The 27392-nt window shown below is 34.5% G+C and overlaps 4 protein-coding genes across 10 annotated transcripts in view; 3 read left to right on the forward strand and 1 right to left on the reverse strand.

The window, feature by feature from the left end:
* Window positions 1–1912: 1912 nt before the first annotated feature.
* LOC105217270 (microtubule-actin cross-linking factor 1, isoforms 6/7) lies at window positions 1913–14883 on the forward strand. Of its 2 annotated transcripts, none has more exons than XM_011192197.3 (5): window positions 1913–2073; window positions 9099–9256; window positions 12781–13000; window positions 13077–13659; window positions 13757–14883. In XM_011192197.3, exons 2-5 carry the CDS (start codon window positions 9180–9182, stop codon window positions 14545–14547), a joined length of 1671 nt encoding a protein of 556 aa, XP_011190499.2. In that variant the 5' UTR covers window positions 1913–2073; window positions 9099–9179; the 3' UTR covers window positions 14548–14883. The 2 variants fall into 2 exon arrangements, with proteins under 2 accessions (XP_011190499.2, XP_028899321.2); XM_029043488.2 differs by having other exon boundaries at window positions 1963–2136.
* A 2810-nt stretch (window positions 14884–17693) lies between these two features.
* Window positions 17694–20239, forward strand: LOC105217268 (uncharacterized). 2 transcript variants are annotated; one of them, XM_011192194.3, is made up of 5 exons: window positions 17694–17810; window positions 18073–18182; window positions 18240–18447; window positions 18535–18895; window positions 18977–20239. In XM_011192194.3, exons 1-5 carry the CDS (start codon window positions 17751–17753, stop codon window positions 19648–19650), a joined length of 1413 nt encoding a protein of 470 aa, XP_011190496.3. In that variant the 5' UTR covers window positions 17694–17750; the 3' UTR covers window positions 19651–20239. The 2 variants fall into 2 exon arrangements, with proteins under 2 accessions (XP_011190496.3, XP_028899326.2); XM_029043493.2 differs by lacking the exon at window positions 17694–17810 and adding an exon at window positions 17894–17991.
* LOC105217269 (uncharacterized) lies at window positions 20229–22119 on the reverse strand. Of its 2 annotated transcripts, none has more exons than XM_011192195.3 (3): window positions 21948–22119; window positions 21236–21896; window positions 20229–20968 (listed from the first exon to the last, which is right to left on the reverse strand). In XM_011192195.3, the coding sequence occupies exons 2-3, from the start codon at window positions 21776–21778 to the stop codon at window positions 20627–20629; spliced, it is 885 nt and encodes a 294-aa protein (XP_011190497.2). In that variant the 5' UTR covers window positions 21779–21896; window positions 21948–22119; the 3' UTR covers window positions 20229–20626. The 2 variants fall into 2 exon arrangements, with proteins under 2 accessions (XP_011190497.2, XP_011190498.2); XM_011192196.3 differs by having other exon boundaries at window positions 21955–22117.
* Window positions 22120–22498: 379 nt separating this feature from the next.
* The window catches only part of LOC105217267 (leucine-rich repeat and calponin homology domain-containing protein), a 73782-nt gene continuing 68888 nt past the window's right edge, over window positions 22499–27392 (forward strand). For 3 of the 4 annotated variants that reach the window (XR_008470650.1, XR_008470651.1, XM_054228243.1), the window contains exon 1: window positions 22504–23062. Coding sequence is in view for 2 of the 4 variants with exons in the window: in XM_054228243.1 (XP_054084218.1) it covers window positions 22837–23062 (226 nt within the window). In the remaining 2 variants the exon portion in view is untranslated. Of the gene's footprint in view, window positions 23063–27392 lie in introns of all 4 variants that reach the window. The other variant, XM_054228242.1, reaches the window with a different exon arrangement.

Genomic DNA, 27392 nt, shown 5'->3' on the forward strand with positions numbered 1-27392 from the left:
CCTTTCCACCTTCTCTTTCCAACGGTGTGGAAGTCATCCTCATCCTCTGCTTCCCCCGGCAGGTACTGACTGCATCGTATAATCTCAGAGCTGCAGTGTTCTCATTCATCCAGAACCATCTAGTGTTGTCATTGTCCATACCTCCGTACCATATAGAAAAACGAAAATGATGAGGGACTTGGGTCTCTGTTAGTCGAGAGAGAATTTTACTTATAGTTCATCTTGTCATCGTTCACTACCAGAGCCTTCCTTCTCCAGTCTGGAATAGGCAGAACTAACGACGGTTGTTGAGGCCAACGATTATGATATCATCGGCGTACGTAAGCAGCCCTCTTTTTTCTTCTCTTTTCTCTTTTCTTTAATTTTTTTCAGCAAAAGATTTCAGAAGCCACACGATAGTTAGTCAGCTTGTCTGAAACCTCGTTTAGTAACGAAGTGCTCGGAGGGGGCCTACCCGATACTGACGGAGCTTTTGGTATTGCTTAACTTCAGTTTATACAACCATATTAGTTTTGCGGGTATACCAAATTCAGACATTGCGGCATAGAGGCAGGTTCTTTTCGTGCTGTCGAAAGTTGCTTTAAAATCGGTGAAAAGGTGGTGTGTGTCGATCCTTTTTTTCACGGGTCTTCTCCAAGATTTGGCGCATGGTGAATATCTGGTCCTTGGTGGATTTTCCAGGTCTAAAGCCACACTGATAAGGTCTGATCAGTTCGTTGACGGTGGGCTTTAGTCTTTCACACAATACACACAACAGGACCTTATATGCGATATTGAGGATACTTATACCACGATAATTAGCGCAGATTGTGGGATTGGGCTGAGCACACTGAGATTCCAATCGTCAGGCATGCTTTCTTCCGACCATATTCTACAAAGAAGCTGATGCATGCATCTTATCAGTTCTTCGCTGCCGTATTTGAATAGTTTGTCCGGTAATCCAACGGCCCCAGCCGCTTTGTTGTTCTTCAAGCGGGTAATTGCTATTATAATTTCTTCATGGTCGGGTAATGGAACATCTATTCCATCGTCATCGATTAGGGAATCGGGTTCACCATCTCCTGGTGTTGTACTTTCATTGCCATTCAGCAGGTCGGAGAAGTGTTCCCTCCATTACTTGACTAGACAAATAATCTGGCTTGTTCCGTTTATCTAAAACCGGCTGTAGTTGAAATGGCCGTTGAGAGAAACATATTTATCCTCTATTTTAAATCTTTTTGGAACCTCATGGTAACAAATCTTCTAAAAAAACATTTTTTACTTCACTCCCAATATTTTGCTCGACACTGTCGACCTGCCTATCAACTGCACTCCCTTCAAAATATAAAACATTTGTTTATTTATTTTGTTTGGCCCTCGAGCATGAGAAACGTCTTACGTCTGAAGCACTCATGGCAAGATGCAGTGAGTGGAAGAGCTAAGAGGGCGAAGGCACATGCCAGCAGAACATGTACTCTTGTATACTCGACTTTGCTTGCACACAAATAGATTAGAGGCATTCATCTTGTAGTCATATGTCTATGTTTGTAAATGTGTGACTTCATAAAAACAACAGCATCCCTATTTTTATGAATTATGCCCCCACTAACGATCAATGAAGATCATCGCTAAGCTGATAGCGCACATTCGCTATAGCCTGCTAACCCCACTACTCTCACCCACACGACGCTTTTTTAACTACACACGAACACGCACACGACTACTACAGACACTCATACACTCACATAGAAAGTGTGTGTTTTCACTCTATCATATCATATGCAGGCTTTGTGCCGTTAGTTATTAATCAAACCGATTTTCCTGCATCCACAGTTTTTGGTTTTTTGCTTCCTTATACAAATAAACAACCACACAGACGCAGAAGATCTTCAGTGCAACGCTGTCGGCTTGCTCTCAAACTCTCAACGACTGCGTGCTTCGTCGTCAAAGTCAGCTGGCTTCTAAATATTGCACTGTTCAACTCAGAATCCATTCGCTTGTCGAACCTCGTGCTGGAAAGTCATCCGATTTGGCGGTGTGATTAATTGCCGCAGTGTTGAAGATTAGTGTGTTGGCTGCTAGATCCTATTAAGTGTAAGATCTAGAACTGTTCAAAAGTTAAGCTAGCGCTAATAAGTTGATTATAACGAATACTCGGTGAGCATTAAAGTGCGCCGTTACCATTTTCATTGATGTGAGGACTTTTTGAAAACAAGAACAAAAATTTCGACAAAACCGAATAAAAAATAATAATTTTAATAAATAAAAAGTAAAATAAAATTAAATATTAATATTAAATTAAATCAAAAATTAAATTAAAACAAATTAAAAAAGAAATAAATTAATGTAGATAAAAAAAATTAAACTAATATAAATTAAAAAAAAAAAAATAATAATAAAAAATTAACGAAAAAAGATTGTATTTAATCGTTTAAAAATATTAAAAAAATAAAAATAATATTTATATAAATAAAATCCAGTGACCTAATTACCAAAAGTGATTAAAATAACGGCCTCAAGTGCATATGAACTTTACTAACCTATTAAGGACTTATACGTCACGGTCATCAGTAAATATTCGGCACTGAAATAAGTACTTCGATTTTTATTTATCAGTTTAAAGTTCAAGTTCCGGTGCAATATGCGCGTAGAAGTGCATATAAATGAAATTTTCAATTTCTTACTTGGGAGATAATGCCTAGGCTACTTATACATATACAGTATATATATAAGTCATAGTTATGAATACAAAAATGCAGTTATCAGTGAATTTTCGAGAGACATTTGAATCTAATGAAATACTTACAAAAAAGTATTTATTCTTGGAAATGTCCAATGCATACAACAAAATATATGCGGACTTATTACATTTGAAATTAGAGATGCCTAATCTCTAAAAAGTTGAACAACTGGCACATTTATATTTTTGTATACCGGGAATTTGTGACCCTAAACTTTATGCTATTGAACCCTTTTCCGATTTTTATTCTAAAAATATTTGCCAATAAAGCATAAACGCTTAAATCAAGTGGGGCAACAACCTATATGTTGTTAAAAATTGATTCCTTCATGTCAATATTGAAGTATCGCTTTTGAAAGATTTTGCATATCATAAAGCTATATAAAATCTGGTGATCTGAATATATTTTAAATCACCTTTATAGTGCTATATTATTTTTCGATAATAGAGAATCTCAACCAAAATTTATTAAAGTCTTAGGACAGTTTTTAATCCTCAAAAACATCTTAAATTTGACAATATTTCTGAGAGCAAGAGAAAGGAATATAATTTCTAACTCTCAAGGTAAAAAAAAAATGGCAACAATTGGTCGTATATTCCGAATCAGCTTTTTCTGGAAGATCTCTAGAGGATACCTATATTTTAAGCTTTATATTCTTGGTATCATCGTCGGTTTAAAAAATGCCATTTGAAATTTAGTTTTTTTTTTTGAAAATCCTAAGCTGTCCCTTTCAACCTATTCGCTAGACCGGTCTTCTCAGATTATTATATCAGGAAAGGCTAAGTTCGGGTTTTACCGAACATTTTATACTTTCGCAATTCATTTACTTAATTCTATTAAGGGGTTACATGGGTTTCGTGGATTCAATAATTTTTGGCTTATTAATTTCTACAACATCTCAAAAATATTGTCCTAGATTTTCGATCCGAATAATAGTTTTGTAGATACAGACTTTGGAAGATGTGCGCTCCAAGACAAGTACTACTGTTACTCAAAACTTTAACTTCGTTTTTCTCGGAACCGTGTTTTCAAAGTCGGTTGTCAAAACTACTGAACCGATCTTGATGAAATTTTGAACAAGTGTTCGAGATACAATGACGTGCTTGAACGAAGGATTTTATTATTATTTTTTTTGTCAATTGCAACTATTAAAAAAAAAACAAAATGTCAAGAAAATTTGACAGAAATTTTTATTTTTTATTGGAAAAATGTTTGCCAAAATACCAATTTTTACTTTTTTTAGTCTTTCCTTCGTTCAAGCACGAGATTATGGTCTTACCTAAAACACCTATTTTTGTTTTTTTTTTGTATTATTTTGGATAATCCTGTCAGGAGTTATGCTGACAACGCGGACGAACTATTTTTCCGAGGGGTCACCGGAAATTACGTCGCAATAGAAGAGTTTTACTTTTTTTTTTTTAAATTTCAGAAATTAATCTTTAAATATGTATCTATATGATAGAAAAAAGTTGGAATTAAATAACATGGAAAAAATTTACGACAAAACCCATGTAACCCCTTAAGACAATACACAATTTGACGTCATAAAGTCAACTAGAATATCGAAAGACATTATACTATATATAGTATAAGCGTAAGAGGGAAGAGTGCAATTCCTGGACCGTTTTCGCTCATTTTCGCCACCAAGCTATATTACATATATTCAAGACGCTCAGTTAATTTTACTATGAAATCTCACATATTAACCGATATACATATGTATGTATACGGTATAAAGTCCACCGGAAAATCCGTGTGTGAGGTAAATAGGGAGCTAGAAGAAGATATGACCCTATCTTACCCATTTTTGACACCGAGATTCGAATTTCTATAAAATATCTGAAAGATTTACCAATATTTTCGATAAAACATTTTCCATAAGCACTGAGGTCTTCGTGTACGATGTAGTCATAGAGTAGTTGAGTAGTTAAAGGTCGAATTTGAAATTTTTTTTAATGGGTGATTTCACATCTCCAATGAGATTTTGTACAAAGTTTTATATCTGCATTAGTGCTTGATTAAAACGGTTAAAGTGTAATGTGTAATTAAAAAAATAAGGTTAGGACGTTATTTATAATACATATCTTTGAAATGACTTTTGTCGAAAGCTTTTTTTTCACAATTCAAATTTTTCAGCAGTAAAATCAGTATATTCAATCTTCGCTACATTTATCAATTAAAATGATAATGTAAATAAAATCATGTAATATTGTAAAATGTACGTTGCGGTTTTTTGCAATAAAGCAAACAATTTGTCGCTGGCCGCAAAACATCAAAACATTCGCATATGGCATGAAATCATAATTTATCAACCTTTTGACCTATTTAAAGATTGTATACAAATAATTATATATAAATATATATTTCATATTTGTGTGTGTGTCAACGCGATAAGTTTTTTATTATTATAAAATACTTAAATTTACAGACATTTGCACATAAATTCCAACTAAGCTGATATATAAAATGCTTGTATGTATATAACAAAAATTTTTCTATGATTAATATATACATACATGTATACATACCCACATAAAAGAAAAAAGCAAACAAATAAAGCCATACTTAGATTAGAGCTCAAGCTCCGCACTCGATTGAATTTTCTTTCGCGTCTCATTAGAACTGATTAAATTGCTTTATTAATTAATCAGTTGTTGGATGTGAAATAATATTTTATTAAATTTTTACGCCGCAAAATTTAGCTGTGTATGCGATTACAAGTTACTACAAATAAACAAATATTTTTTTTTTCAATATAATCAATCTAATAAATTACATAATTTATAAAGCAGGGTTCGTTGGCAGCTTAAAGAAAAAAAAATATTTTATTTATATTTTTTTCTGTTCAAAAATTTTTTCATTTTAGTTGAATATTAGACGGGTTTTTAATATTGCTATTAGATTTTGTTTCAGAACATCCGTAAAATCATCTATCGACAATAAAGTCAAACCAGTCTATGAATTGCTACTTTATAAATGTTCTAATATTTTCTAACCTCAATTTTAGAGCGACACCAAATTATTTGAGGTCCAAGCATTAGAAGGTAATTTTCGAACTTCGTTTCCTTTTGGTATGCAAATCTCACTTATAACACTTTAATTGTGGAATTATACTCCGACAGAAAGAATTTTAATTAATTTTGTGTATTAAAATTTCTGATCACTTTTCAATCACTTCTTAAGGGATTACAAAAAGGCCTATTTTCAATACTTTTTTTCATGTAAACAAATTTTTATTTAATTCAAACTTTTTTCTGTCTTATAGATACATATTTAAAGAATAATTTCTGAAATTTTCAAAAAAAAAGTAAGACTCCTCCATTGCAACGTTATTTCCGGTTACCCCTCGGAAAAAAGGAAAAGACGAAGAAAGACAAAAAAGTGAAAATTGGAATTTTAGCAGAAATTTTTATTTTTTTAATTTGCTTGACATTTTGATTTTTTTTTAAATAGTTGTGATTGAAAAAAAATAAAATCCTTCGTTCAAGCACGAGTAAATTGTATCTCGAACACCTATGCGAAATTTCATCAAGATCGGTTGAGTAGTTTTCGAGAATATTTGACTACCGACTTTGAAAACAAGGTTCTGAGAAAAATGCGTTTCAAGTTTTGAGTAACAATAGTACTTGACTTGGAGCGCACACTTTCTAAAGGTTGTATCTCCGAAACTGTTATTCGGATCGACTTGAAAATTTAGGACAATATTCTTGAGATGTTGTAAAAATTAATAAGCCAAAAAAACAAAAAATCGATTTTTTGAATCCACGAAACTCCTTAATACAGAACTTTTATGTATGAAGTCACTTTAGTTAAATAGTATATTTTTCCATTAAGATTGAAACCAATGCTTCTTCCTGCTCAATTATTCAAGATCAAATTTTGAATTTTTTCTTTTGGTTTTGATAATAATGCGACATAATAAGGCCCCTTTAGACCGTTTCCCAACTTCAAAATCTAAAAGTCTAACCTCCTCCTAATCTACACAACAGATTGCTTTCTATTTTATATATCCTGAGAGTTATAAGACTTGTTAAGAGTCCTGGATATCACTTTAAAAATAACGCTTACCAAAAGAGTTTAAACAGTTTGCTGCATCATTTAAGATGTTCTGTATACAGCAAGAAATAATATTGAGTCTCCTCCTTCATGTAAGGAGTTATTTCAAGCTACAAATTTATCAAAATTAGAATTTCTTTCTTTTTTATTTTGAAAACTAACAAACAAATAATTGCAAAATTATGTAATAAACACGATAAAAGCTAGAAAAAACAATAAAAATTTAAATAAAACAATTTGCCAAAAGTTCTTTGACCCAATTTGAGATAATTTACTTAAAACCAAAAATACAAAAACAAAGATAAACGAAATATCATTTTATCGCTGGGAACTGGAACACTATTTGTGTGGTCGTAAAACTCATAGAGAGAAAAACAACAACAAAAATAAAATTAGTTTTGCAAAAATGCATATTTTTCCTCTTGCAATGGGGTCTTTGAAATATCTAAATTGTGTATATGAAACACTTTCTTTATGTATGCGTACAAATAAGTTTTTGAAAAGCTGCAAATAAAATGCGTACATACTCAAACTAAAACAAAGCATTGCGTGGAAATTTACAAGGGTAGTTTGATTAGGCAGTAAGGTTTTTCTTTGCAAAAATTTTTTAGTTTTACCGAAATTTTTCGTGGTTTTAAGAGGATTTATTCATGACAAAATGCATTGATTTTGTTTTAGATTATTATAAAATATGCTCAGGAGCTTTTTTTGTGTCTCTTAATCCAAATAATGCCAGTACTCTAATCTTATCACACATTCACGTTTGTTGATATGACAGTATATTTGTTCGCCCACTTTTCGAATTTGATTCTATAATAAGACATGACTCTATAGCATACTTCTGTCAAAAAATATAATTTGGCCAGTGCAGTGTCGCCTTTTAACTTGTTAATTAAAAAATTCAAACAGTCACTGAAATTTCAAACCAACCTCTCATTTGCATATATTTTTATTATAAACAGAAACAAAGACTCTTCTCCAATTATTGCAGTGTTCCGTAATTATCATAAATGTGTGTGCGAAAATGGGTTTATTAGCGATTTAATAAACATTAAACATTTGTGACTCACATATCAATTTTAAATTTAAATTTTGTGGCTAGCCATAATCTGATTTTCCTTCTCCATTTCATTTTGAGGTTAAGTCATATCCGTCAAAAATGCATATATTTTAAAGAAACGTTTACATTTCGTGAAAACAAAATATATTGCTGGACATTTGTAAACAGCACTTTATTGATTTTGGAATTGATTACATACTGAAATTTCAAACAATAATAATTTTAATGTTCGACAAGGGTGGTATGGCATTTTAAAACAAATTTTCATTGAAATACTTCATGTTCTTCAGTGTACTGTAAATATTTATAAAAATGCAGGCTGCATCTGGTAATTTATTGAAGACAATCATTGCCGTTGCTCTAGTTCACGAGATTATTTATGACGAAATTTTTCAAAAAGACGAGAAAATGTGTTCAAAATCCTTGTTATATCATAATGAAGATGGTAAAGGTTTTCAAAACCTCTTATGTGTCCCTCAAAACACTCAAATGTTGAATGGCGAATCGAATTTATAACTGGTATAAATACAGTAAACTGGTATAACAATCTAGGAGTAGACTAAGATGAAGTTTTACAACTCTAACGAAGTATAAAATAATTTCTAGTATTTCATTCAAATGGATAACTTTGTTGTTGTAAATTTTTCGACAAGAGAACAGAATTAATAGCGAACATAGCTAGCATAAAAGTCACGAAACGAACACTGCTGCTAATAATAATTAAAAGAACATACGGCTTCTAAACTACTTTGGAATTGGTCCTAGATTTTTAAAAAAAGTTTTGTAAACCAGAAACACATTAGAATACCTCGCGATTACTATTTAAAAAAAAAAAGGTATCTGCTGAAAATTTTTTAATCAAAAATTTTACTTTAGATCATTTACTTCTATGTAGTCTTTATGTGTTCTAAAGTTATTAGACACTTCAATTGATTGCTTAAGCACTTTGTTATGCACTTAATTAGTATCTCCACAGCACTTCACTTCAAACTCAATTGAATTCAATTCCAATTCAAATCGATTGCCAAGGAAGTTGTATTTTTTCAGATATTTAAATGAAGCTGCAAATTATAGCATCCGATAGCCATTGAACTGCCACTGCAGCTGTTGTTTAGTAAGCACTTAGTAGTGCTGCAGTGCACTTGATTCGTATCGCCTGTGCTACACCATATTCAACCATTGTTCAATACTCACAAATGTTCTTAATATGTACTGATGTGTAATTGTTTTGTTTTTGTTTCTTTTTCTGTTTTCCTTTGCAGGAGATCCACTGTACGAAAAAGAAGCGTACTCTTGCCAGCAGCCGTAATTGTAAATACCAGATTCATACGAATACTGTAACCATGCGTCGCCTAATTGGTGTAGTGTTCGTAAGTCTGGTTGCCTTGAGCTTATTATATTCAGCACAAGCCGAATTATCGTGAGTACAGATCATTTTTACTAACTGTAATATATTTCTTAAATTGTTATAATACCATTCCATCGCGATCATCTAGACCTTTGTGTTATTTAAAGGAGTACAATTATAGATCGTTTATATACAATACAATTTTTGTTTAAGCCTTATACCTAGACCTTAACATTTGGGGTCAAGACTTCACCGAGTTTCTCAAAATATAACATTGTAGACATGATTAGCGACATCAGACGTTGAACAATCTTAACACTAAACTCAGTCTAGGTCCTTTGATCACCTCTATTACCTCTCATGTTCCTTAAAACGAGCTTATAAAGCTGAATTAATTCATACTGAAAAAATTGTTAGATACTTCCATCTATAGGATAAGCCGTCGAAAACCTGCAGTATGACAGTTTTGGAGTTTATTCGAAAAATTTGATATACATATGTACAAAACGTTTGTCGGCGTCCAAGTTGAGGTTAGAGCAGTTAGAACTAACAACGGAACTATTTTGTTTATTATTATCGTAATAACGTTGAGGGCAGGATGGTGCTTGGACCTCATTGCTCTGAATCAAATGGCTTCAAAAAGGACCTAAATCGCTTTTATGTCATTGATATAAGCATTCAGAGAATAATGGATATTACCGGGTCAGCTCAGTAGTTTTCAAAATTTCCTCCTTCATTAATGAAGTCTTGGGAAAAGTTACCCCATTTGAAACCTCGTTTAATATCAAGCAGCTCGCTTAAATAATAGTAACCAAAGTTGAATAGCCCATTGATGAGAAAGACTAATTCAACTAGCCGTTCCAAAGACAGTCTTTACTAACTAACCAGGAATTCACACCGATTTTAATCCGATCAAGAACTGTCAATTCGACAGCATTCCTCAAAACTATTTGGGGAATGTTTTATGCCGCTACAACAAAACAACAACAACAACTATTTAATCAAGAAAAGCTGATCGGGTTGCTGAACTGACATTTGAAGAACTGTCAGAATATATTCTAAGAACTCTGTCAAACTTTGATTAAGTGTTTCTTTGAGTGCCACTAAATCACTGAAATGCGCGGTTTCTTAAAAAGATTTATGTTATAACAACTCTTCTGTGGTTCACTTATTGCTTAGAATTCAATTTCCCGACTATGTATGTTACAAATACATTTATATATAAGTCCATAAATAGACGGCGCCAATTCGAGTTGAAATAGTATAGTAATGAGCAAAACACACTCCGCCTGCATTGCAAGAAAAATCCATTAAAGACACACTCATTCTAAGGGGACACAAAGAAATGCCCACACCGCCGTAATGAGCGCTACTCACCAACACTGCGCTGGAAATTGTGTCTCGAATGCAATGCAACTCATTAATCTGCATGTCAGTGGCACCAAAAATAGACGCGCTATTTGCGTTGTGCAGCGTCTTATCGCCTAACTTCTAAGTGCAAAGAGCCTGTGCACTCACATAGACGAGAACCCCGAAGCATTTGTACAATCGCATGAATTCATGAGGACGACGCAAGCCGAACTGCAGCACAACAACTTCATTCTAATGCACCAGCCGCTCACAATCACTGCTAAAAGAATAAAGAAAGAAAAACAAGAGACTTTATTTATTTATTTTTGGAATCCAACTGATGTGCATTTCTATTACGGCATTACGCAATTCCATCTGAATTGCCATCGAGCGTTGATCGACATGCGCCGTGCCCACTAACAGCCAAGGCAGCGTGATGCGGCGCATTAAAGCATACCAGCAATGCTTTGACCCTGAGCACTTCGTTGCGCTTCCTGGATGATTTGTAGTGCAGCATTTGCTGTCGGTGCTTTCTTCTAGTACTCTCGGATGCACCGTACGTATAGAGATTAAGGGCACCGCCAGCGAAGATTTGATGGAGTGCAGTCTTCACCATCATTTGCATTCGAATTTTGAATGCTATTAATGTAAACAAAGGCAGCGCGGCGTTCTTTATAAATATTTACGCAGCATTGGCCGCTAAAACAAAAAAAAGAGTCGTAAAGACGCGAGTACTTTGTTAGTCTTTGTAGGGCTTTCGTATGCTAATTTCGCTTCAGTTGCAAGCGATAAATCTAGCATCATCTGTAATTTCCTAAATTTATAGTTTGTTGTGTTGTTTCAGTTGTTAGGCGTTTCGAGAGTGAAAGCTTTTAAGAATTCGTTTGTATGGACTTGCCACACACCCTTCTACTAAAGTTATTAATAATTAAAGCGGAAGTCGTCTGACACTTTCCTAGAATAACCACGACAACTCGACACATTTATTTTAAGCTTAAACTCACATTGGTGTGGTCTCTATAATTGCCGAAGAAACACACTTAAAAAAGCTCTCTTGATTTTCAAAATATTCAACTTTTCGCTCGAAGAATTCTGAAGCCGAAAAGTTTATTTCAATCTACGGTATATGTATATTTCCTAGTGCTTTAAAGTCTAAACTGTCTAATCAGAGTTTACAAAAGGCATACCATTAAGTTTTAAGTCTCAAGAATGGGAATGTAAATAAATAGTTGTCTCGCGGCAGACATTTCCGAACGTCTGAGGATATTACTGATATGAAAAAGCAGATCTTAAAATCAATTATCCAATTTGAAAACTTGTAAGAACCTCGATTTGTCTCGAAATACAGTGAGACAGCTGATATAAATAAGCTTCGTTATTCGAAAATTCAACACAGCCTTTAATGTATCCAAGGGACCTAACCACACAGAAAGATTCAATAAAGCTTTTAATGGATCCAAGGGACTTAACCACACAGAAAAATTCAATAAAGCTTTTAATGGATCTACCACACAGAAAGATTCAATAAAGCTTTTAATGGATCCGAAGGACCTAACCACTCAGAAAGGTGCAATACAGCTTTCTGTGGATCCAAGGTACCTAACCACACAGAAAGGTTTAATACAGCTTTCAGTGGATCCAAGGGATCTAACCACACAAAAAGATTCAATAAAGCTTTTAATGGATCCAAGGGACCTAACCACACAGAAAGATTCAATACAAGTTTTAATGGATCCAAGGGATCTAATCACACAGAAAGATTCAATATAGCTTTTAATGGATCCGAAGGACCTAACCACACAAAAAGGTTCAATATTGATTTCAGTGGATCCAAGGTACCTAACCACACAGAAAGGTTTAATACAGCTTTCAGTGGATCCAAGGGATCTAACCACACAAAAAGATTCAATACAGCTTTTAATGGATCCAAGGTACCTAATCACACAGAAAGATTCAATTCAGTTTTCAGTGGATCCAAGGGATCTAATCACACAGAAAGATTCAATATAGCTTTTAATGGATCCGAAGGACCTAACCACACAAAAAGGTTCAATATTGCTTTCAGTGGATCCAAGGGATCTAACCACACAAGGAACCTAACCACAGAGAACCATAACCATAGATGTCATTTACATCCATAACATTTCATCCCAAAATTCATAATTTAATTCATAGACGCATTTAATTTAAAGGACCTGAATTTAGACATTAGACATTTTTTGGTTTAACGACGCCACCATTTACAGGCGAGATGACATACGTGGAACCATGCAGTCACTAGTCTATTCTTACAACCAGTTAGACAATAAATTGGAGCGACACGAGCATCGCGAAAGAGCGCTCGGTGAATTGATTAAAAGAGCCTTGCAGACACTACAAAAAGGGCAAAAGAGTCTCGAACCACTTAACGGTATATTTGCACGTTTAGATGAACGCGTCAGCCAAATTGAGACACTATTGATAACGGTAATAAAAAAACTAAAGAAAGTCTGAAATTTATATTAATTGCATGCTTAAACATTTACTAATATGGCCTATATAGCAAGAGGAAAAGTACAATGTGCAGACGGAAAAACTTGGCGAAGCACTCGAACACATCTTCAAATGGATGCGTGAGAATGACGAGTGTTACAAGCGACCACCGGTGCCGGCAGTGATGCCACCACCACCAGCGCCAATTGTCCAGCCGCCACCAGCAGTATCACCTGAATTCATTAAGCAACAGGAGCAAATCAATCAACAGATGCTCGAACAAATTGCGAAATTGTCTACGAATGTGGAAAAACTATTGGACACCTCCAAGGATATGATGGAACAGACCGAAGTGGCATTCAAGAGTGTGCCGTCCACAGCGGAAATGTTAACCAAGATTGAAGATACACTGGTGAGTTATAGTATCGTTACACCACCGCCCGCGCCGGAACCGGTGGACAACACTGAATTCGAGAACAAGGTGTTTGGCAAATTCGACGAGCTGGCGACTGGCATACAAGAGCTGCGTGCGCAACCTAAGCCACAAGATGGACTTACAAATGCGGACAAGGAATTCATACATGGACTGGCAAACGAAACACTCAGCGCGCTTGAGAATGTGAAGGCCAGTGCGCAGAGCAGCACAGAAAAAGGTAAGTTTCGGAAAGAGACGCTTCTCTCTCTCTATCTCTCTCTCTCTCTCTCTTGATATACAGATAGAGACGTATTTAATTTAATATTATTTTTTAGCACAAGCGGAGACAGCTTCACTCATCAAAGAAGCCGAACAGAATCTACAGACCGAGGCTGGCAAAATTTTAGTGGGCGTCAATACACAGGCGAAGTTGCTGCAGAACTTCTACGACGAAATGAATACCAGCTACAGCAAGTTGAATGAGGGTCTTGAAGTTTTCAGCAAATTCAATAATATCTTAATGGCAAATTCGGAATTAGTTTTGGACACGCAACGTAAAGTTGAGTTCGGTACTTTGCAAACCGTACAAAAGATCAACGAAATAATTGATAAACAACGTGAGGAGATCGTCGATTTGCTGAAGACACGTTTCGATGCCGTCGACGAGAATGTCATCAATAGTCAAATAGAAACAATGCAAAACCTTAGCTCCACAATTGAAACGGAAATCAGTCATGTATGGCGGCAAATCTCCATTATGAATGGCGACATTACCGAGAATAGAGATTTACTGAATCTAATGCAAGGACGCAATGAGGTCTTTGTCAATAGCACATTCCTTAGCATGACTTCGATGAGCAATAAGGTGGAGGATATCAAGGGACGCATGTTGGATATGGATACAAATTTGAATTATCTCTTGGGCAAATTGTCAGTGATGTCGCAGGAATTCGGTGCCATCAAACAAGGCCTAGCCGATTCGTTAGAGCAACTGCGCAATACCTTCCATGTGATGCAAGAGAAGTTGCCGCCTTCGGGTCCGGGACCGCATAATATTGCCAAAAATGAATACGAGACAGAATTGAATTTACTAAATAAACGTCATGCCGCTGCCACAACGCAATGAATGCAATGATGCAATATAATTGTTTATGCCATATAATTATTTCAAAACTCACTTAGTTTATAAAAAACAGTTAAATAAGCGATAACTTTTGTATAAATTAAACTATTCATACATCATCGAACATTAATTCATAAACAAACAAAAAATCACTCTTAACGAACAAACCTAAGTTACAAATGTTCACTATAATCCGTTATTTATAAGTTATATTATATAACCGTTAGTTTTGATTTTCTTCATTAAATGTATTACATAATAAAATATTGAAAAAAATTCACATTATTTACATGCGTACGTAGTTGGTTGTTATAACCAAGGTACGCACTCGTTGAACTACTTGCTCGTTGCTCCTCATTTCTTTCATTGCGTTGTTTAAAAAGCGTTATCAGAAATATCTGAAATATCGTATATATTGACACCTCAATTGTGTAAGGCTAGTCGGCAGTGTAGTTGCCCTGGCTACTGAGGCTAGATTTTCTATTACAATAGGATATCAGGCTCAGTATCCTAGAATACGCAGATAACAGCCTTGAGTTTAAATTTTCGAAAATATTTTTAAGTACTTGGCAGCATTGTTCAAATGTGTGTGACAATTTGTGCAGTTGAAAATACAAATAGGTGAACAAAAATAATTTATTTGAATTAAATTGTGAAAAAGAACTAAATTGAGTAGTTATGAAATATTTAGCATGAGTCGAGAGAAAGGCTTGAATGTCGCATTAATTCGACGCCATTTTAGAGATCGTTCCAATATCTAAAACCTATGGTCCGATTTCGGCGATTTTTAGAATGGGGCTGTCACACTATAAACATAGAATTTGTGCAAAGTTCTGCACCGATATCTTCACTAGTGCTTACTTTATATATTGTAAAGCAAACGATTCAGATCGTCTTCAAAGTTTTGGTATATAGGAAGTAGGCGTGGTTATGAAGCGATTTGGCCTATTTTCACAACATATCATTGGGATGTAAGGAAACTATTACAAACCAAGTTTCATTAAAATCGGTCGAGTAGTTCCTGAGATATGGTTTTTGACCCATAAGTGGGCGACGCCACGCCCATTTTCCATTTTGTAAAAAAATCTGAGTGTAGCTTCCATCTGCCATTTCTTATGTAAAATTTAGTGTTTCTGACGTTTTTCGTTAGTGAGTTAACCCACTTTTAGTAATTTTCAACCTAACCTTTGTATGGGAGGTGGGCGTGGTTATTATCTGATTTCTTTCATTTTTGGAAAGAAAGTTTGGTTTATATAGCTTTATTGGTTTGCGTGATATGTACAAAAAACCTATTTGTGGGCAAGCCACGCCTCCTTCCCCAAAAAAAATTACGTCCAAATATGCCCCTTCATACCAAATGTTATTTCCATAGCTTCATTTATGGCTTAGTTATGGCACTTTGTGTTTTCGGTTTTCGCCATTTTGTGGGCGTGGTAGTGGTCTCGATTTTCGAAAGCAACCTTTCTATGGTGCCAAGAAATAAGTTTGCCAAGTTTCATCAAGATATCTTAATTTTTACTCAAGTTACAGCTTGCACAGACGGACGGACGGACAGACAGACATTCGATTTTGAACTCCACTCTTCACGCTGATCACATTGGTGTACATAACCCTATATCTAACTCGTTTAGTTTTGGGTGTTACAAACAACCGTTATGTGAACAAAACTATAATACTCTCTTTAGCAACTTTGTTGCGAGAGTATAAAAAAATCAAACAAATCAATTGTTGGCTGCATTGTAAACCCATCAAACTGTCAACTGCTTGTGAAGCTTTGCACAGCGTTACGATTCTTTGCTGAAGGTACCAATCACCCTTGGCATTCGGGAATGAATTTCACAAGCTAAATACAATATCAGTGATCCTTACAGAATTGACCACATTGAAGCAACAGAAATATGCCCAAAACATATAAAATTTGGCATAAGTGTAGAAGAGCAAAATACTACCAAAATAATAAATAATAAGCAATAAAACAGAATTCCCAGGTGTAATCGGTTGGCGACTGGCGATCGGTAGCCTGTCATATTCGTCAGTTGCCTCTCATAATGTATTTGTCTACGGTTGTCTAGGTAGTGTCTAGGCGACTATACAGCGGCTATTATAGATACATAATAGGGTTGTTATATACCGATCGTTATATTCCGATAACTTCTTTTTGTCATTTGACACCAAAATGCTTAACAACATCTAAATTATTAGTTTAGTTGTAAAGCAGCATAAATTTTCTTAATATTCATATATTTTCAATACACAAATTTTTTAATTGCACACTGTATTAAAAAATTGGAGAAAAGCTTTTTCAAGTGGTAAAACTGAAATTAAAAAAATAATTAATAAAATAAATAAATATTTAAGTTATAGATACATACATACATACATATGTATATTGCCAAGCAACTATGCTACTTCATAAGCTCCAAAACTGTCATACATACTGGCAATTCGAAATGTATTGCTTAACCGACTAAAATATTTAAACGGAAATGATAAAATTGATTTTGAAAATTAAAAAGCATGCTTTTTTAAAATATTTGAATCAAGTACTTTGAAAACCTCAACTTCGTCTCACTATCGCCAAAATCATAACAATAATTAGAAAATTCGTCCAAATTAAATATAACAACTAAATGGGTTTTAAAACCACCAATCTGACATTTGTCGGTCGATAAGGCAGTGTAGGCAAGTACAACGTTGTTTACAAATTCGCTGTTACAAGATTTTATTTTGCAAATGCTATTCATAAATTAGAATATTATTTAAAATATTGAGTAATAAATAGCACAACGAGTTTTTAATTGAGACAAAATATTAAAAATGAGTTGAATTGTGAAAATACATACTAAAATTGAGTAAAGCTTTCAATAAAATTGTGTAGAATTTGTAAACGATTACATTTTGGCAACTTTAATTATAAAAGTTTTTTTAATATAATTGAAAACAATAACCGAATTGAAACATTAGGAATATTTGAAAATTACTCTACATCAGCCGGAATCAACTTAGATTTTCTAGTTACTTAGTTAGAATTAATTGAAACAAAATGCAATTTTATAGAACCCTTCATATATAAAAATATTTAATCTCATATTTGTGAATATTTCTGTTTACAATTGATGAGCGCTATATTTTGTTACACAACTAACTCTTCGGAGCTTAATTATTGTGGGTTGGCGCCTCAAAACTGTGTCTCAATTAAAAACATAATGCATTCGCATGTCGAAGCTTGTTCTGGTGAGACTGTTTCGGCGATTAGATCCTATGAAGTAAATACTAATTAACAAAGAATATACGCTAGTGATTTTTGTTAAAAGATAAGCATTGAATTACTGAGAATTGTTTTGATTACAAGTGCAACTTGGAGATAAGCATACCGATACTTGCAAAAATAGCAAATTTTCTATTCAAATAAAATTGTTTTAAAATTTTATTACTACCAGCACGAAAGTAGTTACACATTGTTTATAATTAAATTTTTTAATTAATTAAACATTTTATTTAATTATTTTACATCTTAAACATTTACAGAAAACAAAAAGTTTGGAAATAACACCAGCAACAATGCATCAAACAATACGTGTACTATTACTCTGTCTGATTAACTTGGGATTTTTGGAACTGACGCCAGCACAATTATCATATGTATAACATCTTTACACAAAAATTACTTTAGAATTTCCTTTTTTCAATTTCAGCTCAGAAAACGTGGCGTCAATAATATGGTCTTTCAATCAATTAGAAAATAAATTGGAACGTCACGAGCATCGCGAAAGAGCGCTTGGGGAAGTAATTAAAAAATCATTGCAAACTCTACAGAGAGGACAAACGAACCTACAACAATTATATGGTTCACAGACAAGTTTAGATGAGCGTATTAACCGAATTGAAATTCAGTTAAAAACGGTAACAAAGCATATTAGCAATAACTGTATTATTTGACTAACAAAATTTTCATTTATGTAATAAACTACTGCTTACATAACTGCATAGCAAGGAGATAGATCTATGAGCCGAATTGAAAATTTCTTTACGGAACAAAAAGAAAACAATCAACAGTTACTCGAAAAGATAACCAAAATGTCTCAGAATGTAGAAAAATTGTTATATAACTCAAATTACGTGGTGAAACCAAGCAATGTGGCACAAAACAGCAATCCGTATACTGCATCTGCGAACTTCCTTGAATACGGGAATCATAAGACGCTGAAAGTCGACGATATAGCGTCTACTCAAGATAAGCCACAAGAGGGTCTCACGTATGCAGACAAAGAATTTATACGAGGATTGGCAAGCGAAACACAAAATCGTGTTGAAAGTGTGTATACCCATATGCAAAATATTGTACAAAGAAGTAAGCTGAAAAAGAGAGGAGATTGATTAACTTAATTGAAGTAAATCCAGTTTTAACTTATTACATAAATTTTTATTTTAGCACAAGCTGAAACCGCAGTAAGCGATAAAGCAGTCGACCCGAGTCTCTATACCGATATTGACACAATTTTGAGGAGATTCAATGCACAAGAAGATTTAATGCAGAGAATGTATAACCAAATGAACAGCAGTTGCTTTAAGGTAAATGATAGAGTTGAAAATTTAAGTAGTTGCAGTAGCATTTCACCACCACTCACACAAGTCATGGATAGCGAGGCAAGCATTAACAATGTAATTGATAAACAGCATGAGCAGTTACTTGATTTTATGAAGACACGTTTCGACACAGTCGATAAGGACATCACAAATGTGCAATTGGAAATAGCGAAAAATTTGAATGCCACAATTCAAAATGAAGCCAGTTATTTGTGGCGACAAATTTCCATAACGAATGGCGAGATAAATACCAGCAAAGATTTACTACGGCTAATGCGAGATCGGAATGATATCTATGTCAACAGTGTTTTACAAAGCATGGCTGCTATGAGCAATAAAGTGGAGGATATCAAAGAACGTGTCATGGACATGAATGACAATCAAACTTTTTTGTTGAACAAATTGCCTTTGATGCCGCAAGAATTTTCGAACGTGCAACAAGCTTTCATCGGTTGGCTAGAGCAACTAAGTGAAACGCTCAAAATGCTGCAGGAAAAGAAGAAAGTACCGACATCGTAATATTTGAAAAACAAAAAATATTTCGAAAAAACTCAAATAGTATATAACAGTCTACATGAATAGAATAATAGCTTTTCATTATCGGTTGTAATCGTTATTGGCAGTGAGACACAGCAAAATATTTAGCATTACGGCATATTGAGCTATTTACATTAGCTCTCAAACTGTTATCTGCGCTACTTAACAGATCATCGTAGATGTGCTACTGAAGCAGTTTTAATTAAACATTTAATCAAAATTTTTATTGGAGAACAATGGGATAATGAGAACAAATGAATAGCGAAAACAAATTAGAATTTAACTATAAATCTAGTAACCATATAGCTTATTTTGCAAAAATATTTTTTTTTTTCGCAGAAAATTTTTCAAAGTAGAACACAGTTTTTGACCAACAAAATTTCACTTTTGTCATAATAATTAAAAACCTTCTGTTTACAAAGTGTAATTTTATGGATTGTTGTTGATCGTTAAAACAATTTTATTTACAATTAATTATTTACAATGACTACAATCGTCTCCTTGCGGATTTAGTCATTTCGTCGTTATACTTAAATAAACTCTAATAAATCAAAGACAGCTTTAAATATTACATACATATGTATTTTAAATACGTCATTTACATGCCATCCATTTCGCTTCCATAAGAATACATACATAATTCACTTATTATTTCGAAGGCGGTTTATTTGCACCTTGACAAAAATATGATTCAATTTGTTTCTAAACATTTAACTTAGCTCATAACCTCAAGAATAAACTGTACGTATTAAAATGTTTTTTTTTTTTTTTTTATATAAATACTAAATATTCCTCGTACAATGTGAAAACGTGTGCATCATCAAGTTAATTTAGAATAAGCGTTATAAACTGTGAGTGAAATATTGCACACATTTTTTTTCTCTATATACTCGTATATTAGAATTGATTTACCCAGTTAAAGAAAGCCCTTGCTTAATTATTTCCCTATTTTAAATAACTATTTCCCCCAACGCTGTTCACATTTTGAATATCCATATAGCAATTTCGCGAAACTTTCTGCGTTCACATAGCGGCCCGTCTCGAAGGTGTGGAATTCCGTGAATCTTGTCTGCCAAGGGAGCATGCCAAAAGTGCACATGTCCCTATTAAATATTATGCTAAATTCTGGATCTACAATTTTCCATTTTATGTGCTTGGCTAATTCATCACTAATGTGTTGTTCTAGTTGTTTGCGATCGGTTAGTAGATTTTGCACTTTGGTGGTTTTACGTTGCTCGAATAATTCACGACAGATCTTTGCTATCGCTGCACGGTTGTCTATATCACTGATTTGATAAATCTGTAATAAATAGAAAAAAATGGATTAATATCTTATCAAAGAAAAAACTAAAAACTACAATGGCAATGTATGCGTCACAACAATACACGCATTAACAAATCGAATGTCTACAAAAACGTTTCGTGTATAAAATAGCGATAAGATCCGCTTAATTTCAAATTCATAACACAGTGTTGGCGTTTTACTGATAAGACACATATAACACTATAACACGTTAGTAAACTTTTACTTCGCTTTAACCTTAGCGCATATATAACAGGAACTTACTTTCAAATGTGCCGGCGTTTTATTTTGATATATGTCACCATTACATGCGCTGCCATTTTCTTGGTGCACACCATTCTCCTTATAACCGTTCTTATCTAGAGTTTTTGTTTCCGGTGCAGGAGTATCCAATCCCCATTCAAATTGGTTATGCTGCAATTTGCTCCAGGACGCTTTACTTGACTTACACAAGTTTTCTATTGAAATTTGCCCATCCAATTTGCTACGAAGATCGTACAAACTGACGCAATCAATACCAATTATTTGCGCATACGATAAAATGCGTGCAACCACTGATTCATTGACACTTGCAAGTGGATCGGGGCCAATGATTATGTTTAGATGTCGGGGCAATTTTGTTAATTCAGCTTTGCAGCGTTGTAGAAAAGCGCGATCGCGGCGCGTTAACGTCGTACTATTGTACGATAGGTCATATGACCAAAGTAATAGCGCTTGCAACCGCAACAGTACAAAATGCAAAGTTTCATATATGCTGGCTAGTATATGCAGTACAAGCCACATCAGCTGGTACAGATAATTAATCATGCCGCCACAATTTCTTTGATAATTCCTCGTATCAACAGGCGGCAGTAATTTGGAATAGACAATTTCTAATTTTCGCTCCTACAGTGGGTGAGAGTATTGGGAAGCGCAAGAACATAACCTGCAAACAATAATTGATAAATAAAGTATGACTATTGAATGAGTATATTACCATTTACCGGGCTGTCCTTAAATAATATATAGGCTCGTCATTGCTTTAGCTTTCATACAGTTTATTTACACAGAGAATCGCACATAATTCTTGTCGTTTTTTAAATTTTGAATAATACAACTTTAGAGAAACAGCGTCCAACATTCAATGAGAGATCAAAATAAAATCTCACATCAGTTGCTTTTGACAGCCGCAACACGTCAGTGTAAATAAATGTTGCCACAGTGATGGTAAATTTATAACAATTTCTCATAAAGTAGCAGTTACTACTAAATGTATAATTTACTACTTAAATATATAAAATAATATTTATTATTAAAGCAGCATTTATAAAATAAATAAAAATAAATAATAAATTAAAATGAATATAAAAAGAAAAGTTCCAATTTGACAAACAAGCATTTCACAATTCTAAATTAATTTTATTTATTTCCACTCCATTTCAGTATTCGTAGATACAGTTGGCAACGCATAGTAAACAAATGGCAGAGAATATAAAATATATATATATATATATTTTACATTCTCTGTCTCTAGTTTGCTGTTTATTATTTTCGTTCATTTGCCGTCTGCTTCATTCGTTGCTAGAATTTCGATTCAAATTGTTTGTGTTCGCGGAAAAATCATCGGATTTTTCACAGCAGGAAAATCTTGTGGAGCAGTGTGTGATTGTGTGTAAAAGAAAGGTGTGAGAAAATTCTAATATAATGCATTGTATGCTTAGTTTAACTGGCAATTGGTTAATGTGAAATATAGTGAAGAAATAATGCCATAAGTGTATGTAAAAAAAATTGGAATAGTGTTCTACAAATAAGAAGTATACATAAATAAGAAAAAAGTAAAACAAAAAGCATTAATACGTTCCCTACACCACGCCTACTAAACCAGGATGGCTGCAACAGCGGCTGTCTATAATCGCCTACATAGCACCAGCGGCAGCATAGGTGGACTAAGTGCCAGCATGGGAAGTATGGCACATTCGCAACTAGCGCGTTCACTGGAACGCATCCTGGAGGAGGCACACCTAAGCGGCGAGCTGATACTAACAAATCGAAAACTGAAAGACTTTCCGAAAACAGGCACAAAATATAATCTCACCGACACGGTGATGGCAGGTGAGCTTAAAATATGTTCAATACAAATGCGTTATAAATTCTGAAAAGGAGTAGACTTTAGAGGTGTGGTTAGGAATGTGCTGACTGTGAATGCATATATAAATATTAAATTATATAAACATAAATAATGTGCTCGTCAGCCTTAAAGTTTGTCGCCTATTAGCGTTGCGGTAAATGCCTGTAGCTTGCAAAGTATACCTGATAGCATGCAGCAGACACTTTGGGTGCGGCTGATTCAGTCAGGCGATGCAATTCCACAGAAATGCTTTTGTTGAGCAGCTTTTACGTTTATACAATGCGTTTACAATCCTTTATAGTACTGTATAGTAGCATACAACAGTATGCATTTCATTTTAAGTTGAAACGATTTACATATTTTCAAAATGAAATTTTCTATCACTTTGAAAAATCAATAAAAATTCATGGAGTATAACTGCATACATATATTTTAATGTCAGCTGGTTCGCCTTCCGTACTTGACTCGTGCACGAATATATATCTACTGATTGCAATGCGTTCCACGTTCGTTGGCTGCCAACCACCAGCTGTCCGTGGCGAACCATGTTCTTCGCCCTCAAGGACAATCGATTTTATTGCATTTTCTCTTTCTTGCTTGAAAATGAAATTAAAAACTATACATACACAATATACTCGCATAACTTGCACACCTACCTCCCTTTGGCAATGCACTATTGCGTGCAGGACAGGCAAGGAAGTTGTTGAAAGCATTGGACGTTGAACGTGGCCCTTTTTGTAGCTTACACTATTAGTGCTTTTTGTTGTTGTTATTGTACATTGCACTTGATGTTTTAAATGAGCTCGAAGTGCTGCAGCATAGCTAACGGCACTGATTGGGTTGTTGGTTGGTTGGTGGTGATGTTGGGACGTGCGCATTACTGGGGTCACGCCATTTTTTTATTTGTTTGTTTGCCAACATGCCGGCTATAAAGCAAATTGTAATGTAATGTAAATTATACAGTGCTTTGTACGGATTTTGTGTGGAAGGCTGTTGTGGGCAGTGTTTTTATGTTTTTATGTTCTCAATTTATTAAATTTTTTCTGCGGTGTTATTTTGCAGTCCTAAATTTGTGAGCTTTTTACACAATATCTCGCTCCAAATAATTATTCTATATAGCTTTTGCTATAACGAAATCTGCCTCACATTAACACCATTTTCGCCGGCCATAATTCTATGCTTATTTCGAAAGATTTGTCAGTTGCAGACATATTTGGAGTGGTTACGAGCGCAAACAATTACTTAAAAATTCAAAAAGTATTTATTACAACAGCAAATAAAATTAATAATATTACTGGTGGTCTGGCGGTCGTATGACTTTTTTGGCTTTGTTTTTGGAATATACCCTTCCTTTTAAGTTAGGTAAATAGATACACATTTATGTATGTTCGCATATTAATATGATTGTACAACCCATTTATATCTCTCAAATTCTTTGGTTTCCACCTTTATAAAGTGGTGGTTGCTTTTCAACACAGACATTTGTATGTTAACTGTCTTTCATTGATATCCATTCGTTTGGCTTTCTTAACCCCTAAAGTCTGATATATTTTGGATACTTGCAATTTTTTTGTTTGTACTTGCTCCCCTTGGGTATTATTTCAACACTTTTTGGCAATATAGCAGTATTTTGAAAGCTTTGCTTTTGTGTTTTTTTTTTTACTTATTTTTCGTAATTTCATGCGAGAAGACAACTCTTGTGGTAAGGTAATGTGGCAGATAATTTTGAGGGTTGGCAATTTAAGATGTTTTGAAAGGAAAAAGATGTCTGCAATTGAAACTGTTTTATGTTGTTGTTGTTAAATAAAATATTTTACGTGATCGAAGTGAACTTTTATGAAATATTAGGCAGGCAAATATCTCCCTTCCACTGCTCTTTCTTGATTTATAAAAAGTGTCCGGATTTAGTTCAAATATGGTTCCATCAAGATGGGAACTTCATAATACCCCCTCGTAGAAGCCCCTTCCTTATTTGCGAAAAACGTGGACAGCCACTTTTCATACTTTTCACAAGCCTCTTTTGAGTTCAACTTTACACCACCAAGGGACAGAAACAGGTGGTAGACACTTGGCGCTTTGTCCAGGCTATATGGTGAATGTGATAGCTTCTGACGAAGATATTAACGAAGTGTGTGGTCTGGCGTTGTCCTGGTGGAACACTACACCGTTCCTGTTGAACAATTCTGGACGCTTCTGGTCGATCGCCTGCTTCAAGCGGTCCAGTTGTTCGCAGTAGATAGTGAATTAAGCGAGTGGCCATATGGGAGCATCTCATAGTGGATGATATCCTTCCAATCCCACCAAACACACAGCAAAACCTTCCTGGCCGTCAATCACGGCTTGTCCACTGTTTGGGCCGATTCACTGACCTTCGACCACGACCGTTTTCGCGAATTTCGGCGTTAGTGAACTCCATGTTTACACGTCTATAACTGTTGAACGCAATATCCAAACTAATCATGCATAGCGTCGTTTTGTAGGTTATGTCAAGACATTTCAAAGATATATAGTATTGCCAGATAAGTGCTCTGTAGCGCTTTATACATAGCCGCGAAATTCAAAAGACGAAAAGACGGAAGGTAAATATTTGCTAATCTAATATTATTTAAAATTGGTTTTCGAAATTAAAAAAAAAAATATATATATATTTAGAATTCGAGCCTTTCCTTACTGAGGGCTTGTAAAAAATATGTATATAATTTCCGCAGACGCTTTATTGCTGATCGTTTATTTCCGTTCGCAATTATTTAAAAATAAAGTTTATGCCAATACTACAGCTTTCATATGTATGTATGTATGCTTAGAGGCACATACATATCCATATTTATATATTAATTTTCGCTCTACTATTCAAAACGCTCATATCCCAAAGAAATAAAATCAAGTAAATATAATTTTTTTATATGCGGCTTCCCCTCAGTTTCAACAAGTCAACTTAACGTGCGTCCGTTTGACGGGAAAATGTTTGTGTTTTGCATGCAAATCAGTGGGATCGTCACAACACTCGTGTAGACAAAGAATCAAGATAGCTAGCATATCAGTATTTATAACTTTTCCCTCGCTACCGCTTCCACAGCCGCACACACCTACTCATATATGTAATTTGGTTTGTTGCTTGTTACCGACGACATAAAAGGTTCTTCCACAATTCAATTCAACAGACGCGCATGGCATAAATACTCAGCACAGCTAGTGGCCATAAACGTAATTGCGTATAAGACTTTGAGACCACACTTACAAGCAAACGTCCTTACCACGTTCAATGCAAGTCTTTATTGTTTGCTCATAATGCGGAGTGTCAATATGTAATGTGTGTGGACACATCAATAAATCCGTGCGTTGTCGCCTATTGTACGTAGATTTCCAATTCTAAAGTTGTTTATCGTCGACACACACAGACACATCGATTTCCAAAGAATATGCATATGTATGCATATAAAAATAAATATTTATGTATAGCGCATAATTCGTCATCACTTTGACGTGCACTTCCTGAGGCCGCTGGCACAATCTCATAGTTACAACTATCAAAGCTCCCAATCGCACCCAGCGTCATTGTCAACAGCACTAACATTTATATATACTCGTGTGTCGTCATAATCGTCATCATCATCATCGTCGTTGTTGTCGTCTTGGTACTCTTTGTTTGGCCTTTGCCTCATTGGCTTGCAATTGTTTGTTGTCCACACTGTAGTACAACTGTTTTCTTTGTCTGCTTGTAGCGCTGGAGGCTCCCCTCGCGTCTGCTTCTCTTGAGTTTAGTTTGATAATATTATTTGTTAGGTTTATTTGCGCTATTTTTCAGTTAGCTATCAGTTTGTCGTTATGTCAGTTGCTAACCTATGAACAGTTGGGAGAAAAAATATAGCACTACTTTCATGAATAATACTTCGAAGATTGGAAATATTAAAAAAATAATAATATACGTTTTAGAATCTAAAATTGATTATTTGAATGAATTTGGTGAATTTCTTTGAAAACCATAAAAGTGTAACCGTTTTAAAAGGAAGCACTTAAGTAAAGACTTTCCAAGTCGATTTTTTGTACCCCTTTGACATTTCTGAAAGTTGATCTGCTATGGTTTCGAAGTATTTTGTTTCTGTTTACGCTTGAAGATATCTTCTTGATTGAGGTTCATCTATATTAAAAATTTCAATTTTTTTTCTTCTAATGATGTGTCTCGGTCTAGCTCCCATTCACCTATTATTAGGGTTTTCAAACACCCGGAGGACTTTATACCTCTCGTGGACGGATTTTTGTCCGTCACTTTTCTACCGCGATTTTTGTCCGTCCATGAAAGGGTCATTTGTTCTA

This window comes from Zeugodacus cucurbitae, chromosome 3, assembly GCF_028554725.1.
Source record: "Zeugodacus cucurbitae isolate PBARC_wt_2022May chromosome 3, idZeuCucr1.2, whole genome shotgun sequence".
Lineage (NCBI taxonomy): Eukaryota > Metazoa > Arthropoda > Insecta > Diptera > Tephritidae > Zeugodacus > Zeugodacus cucurbitae.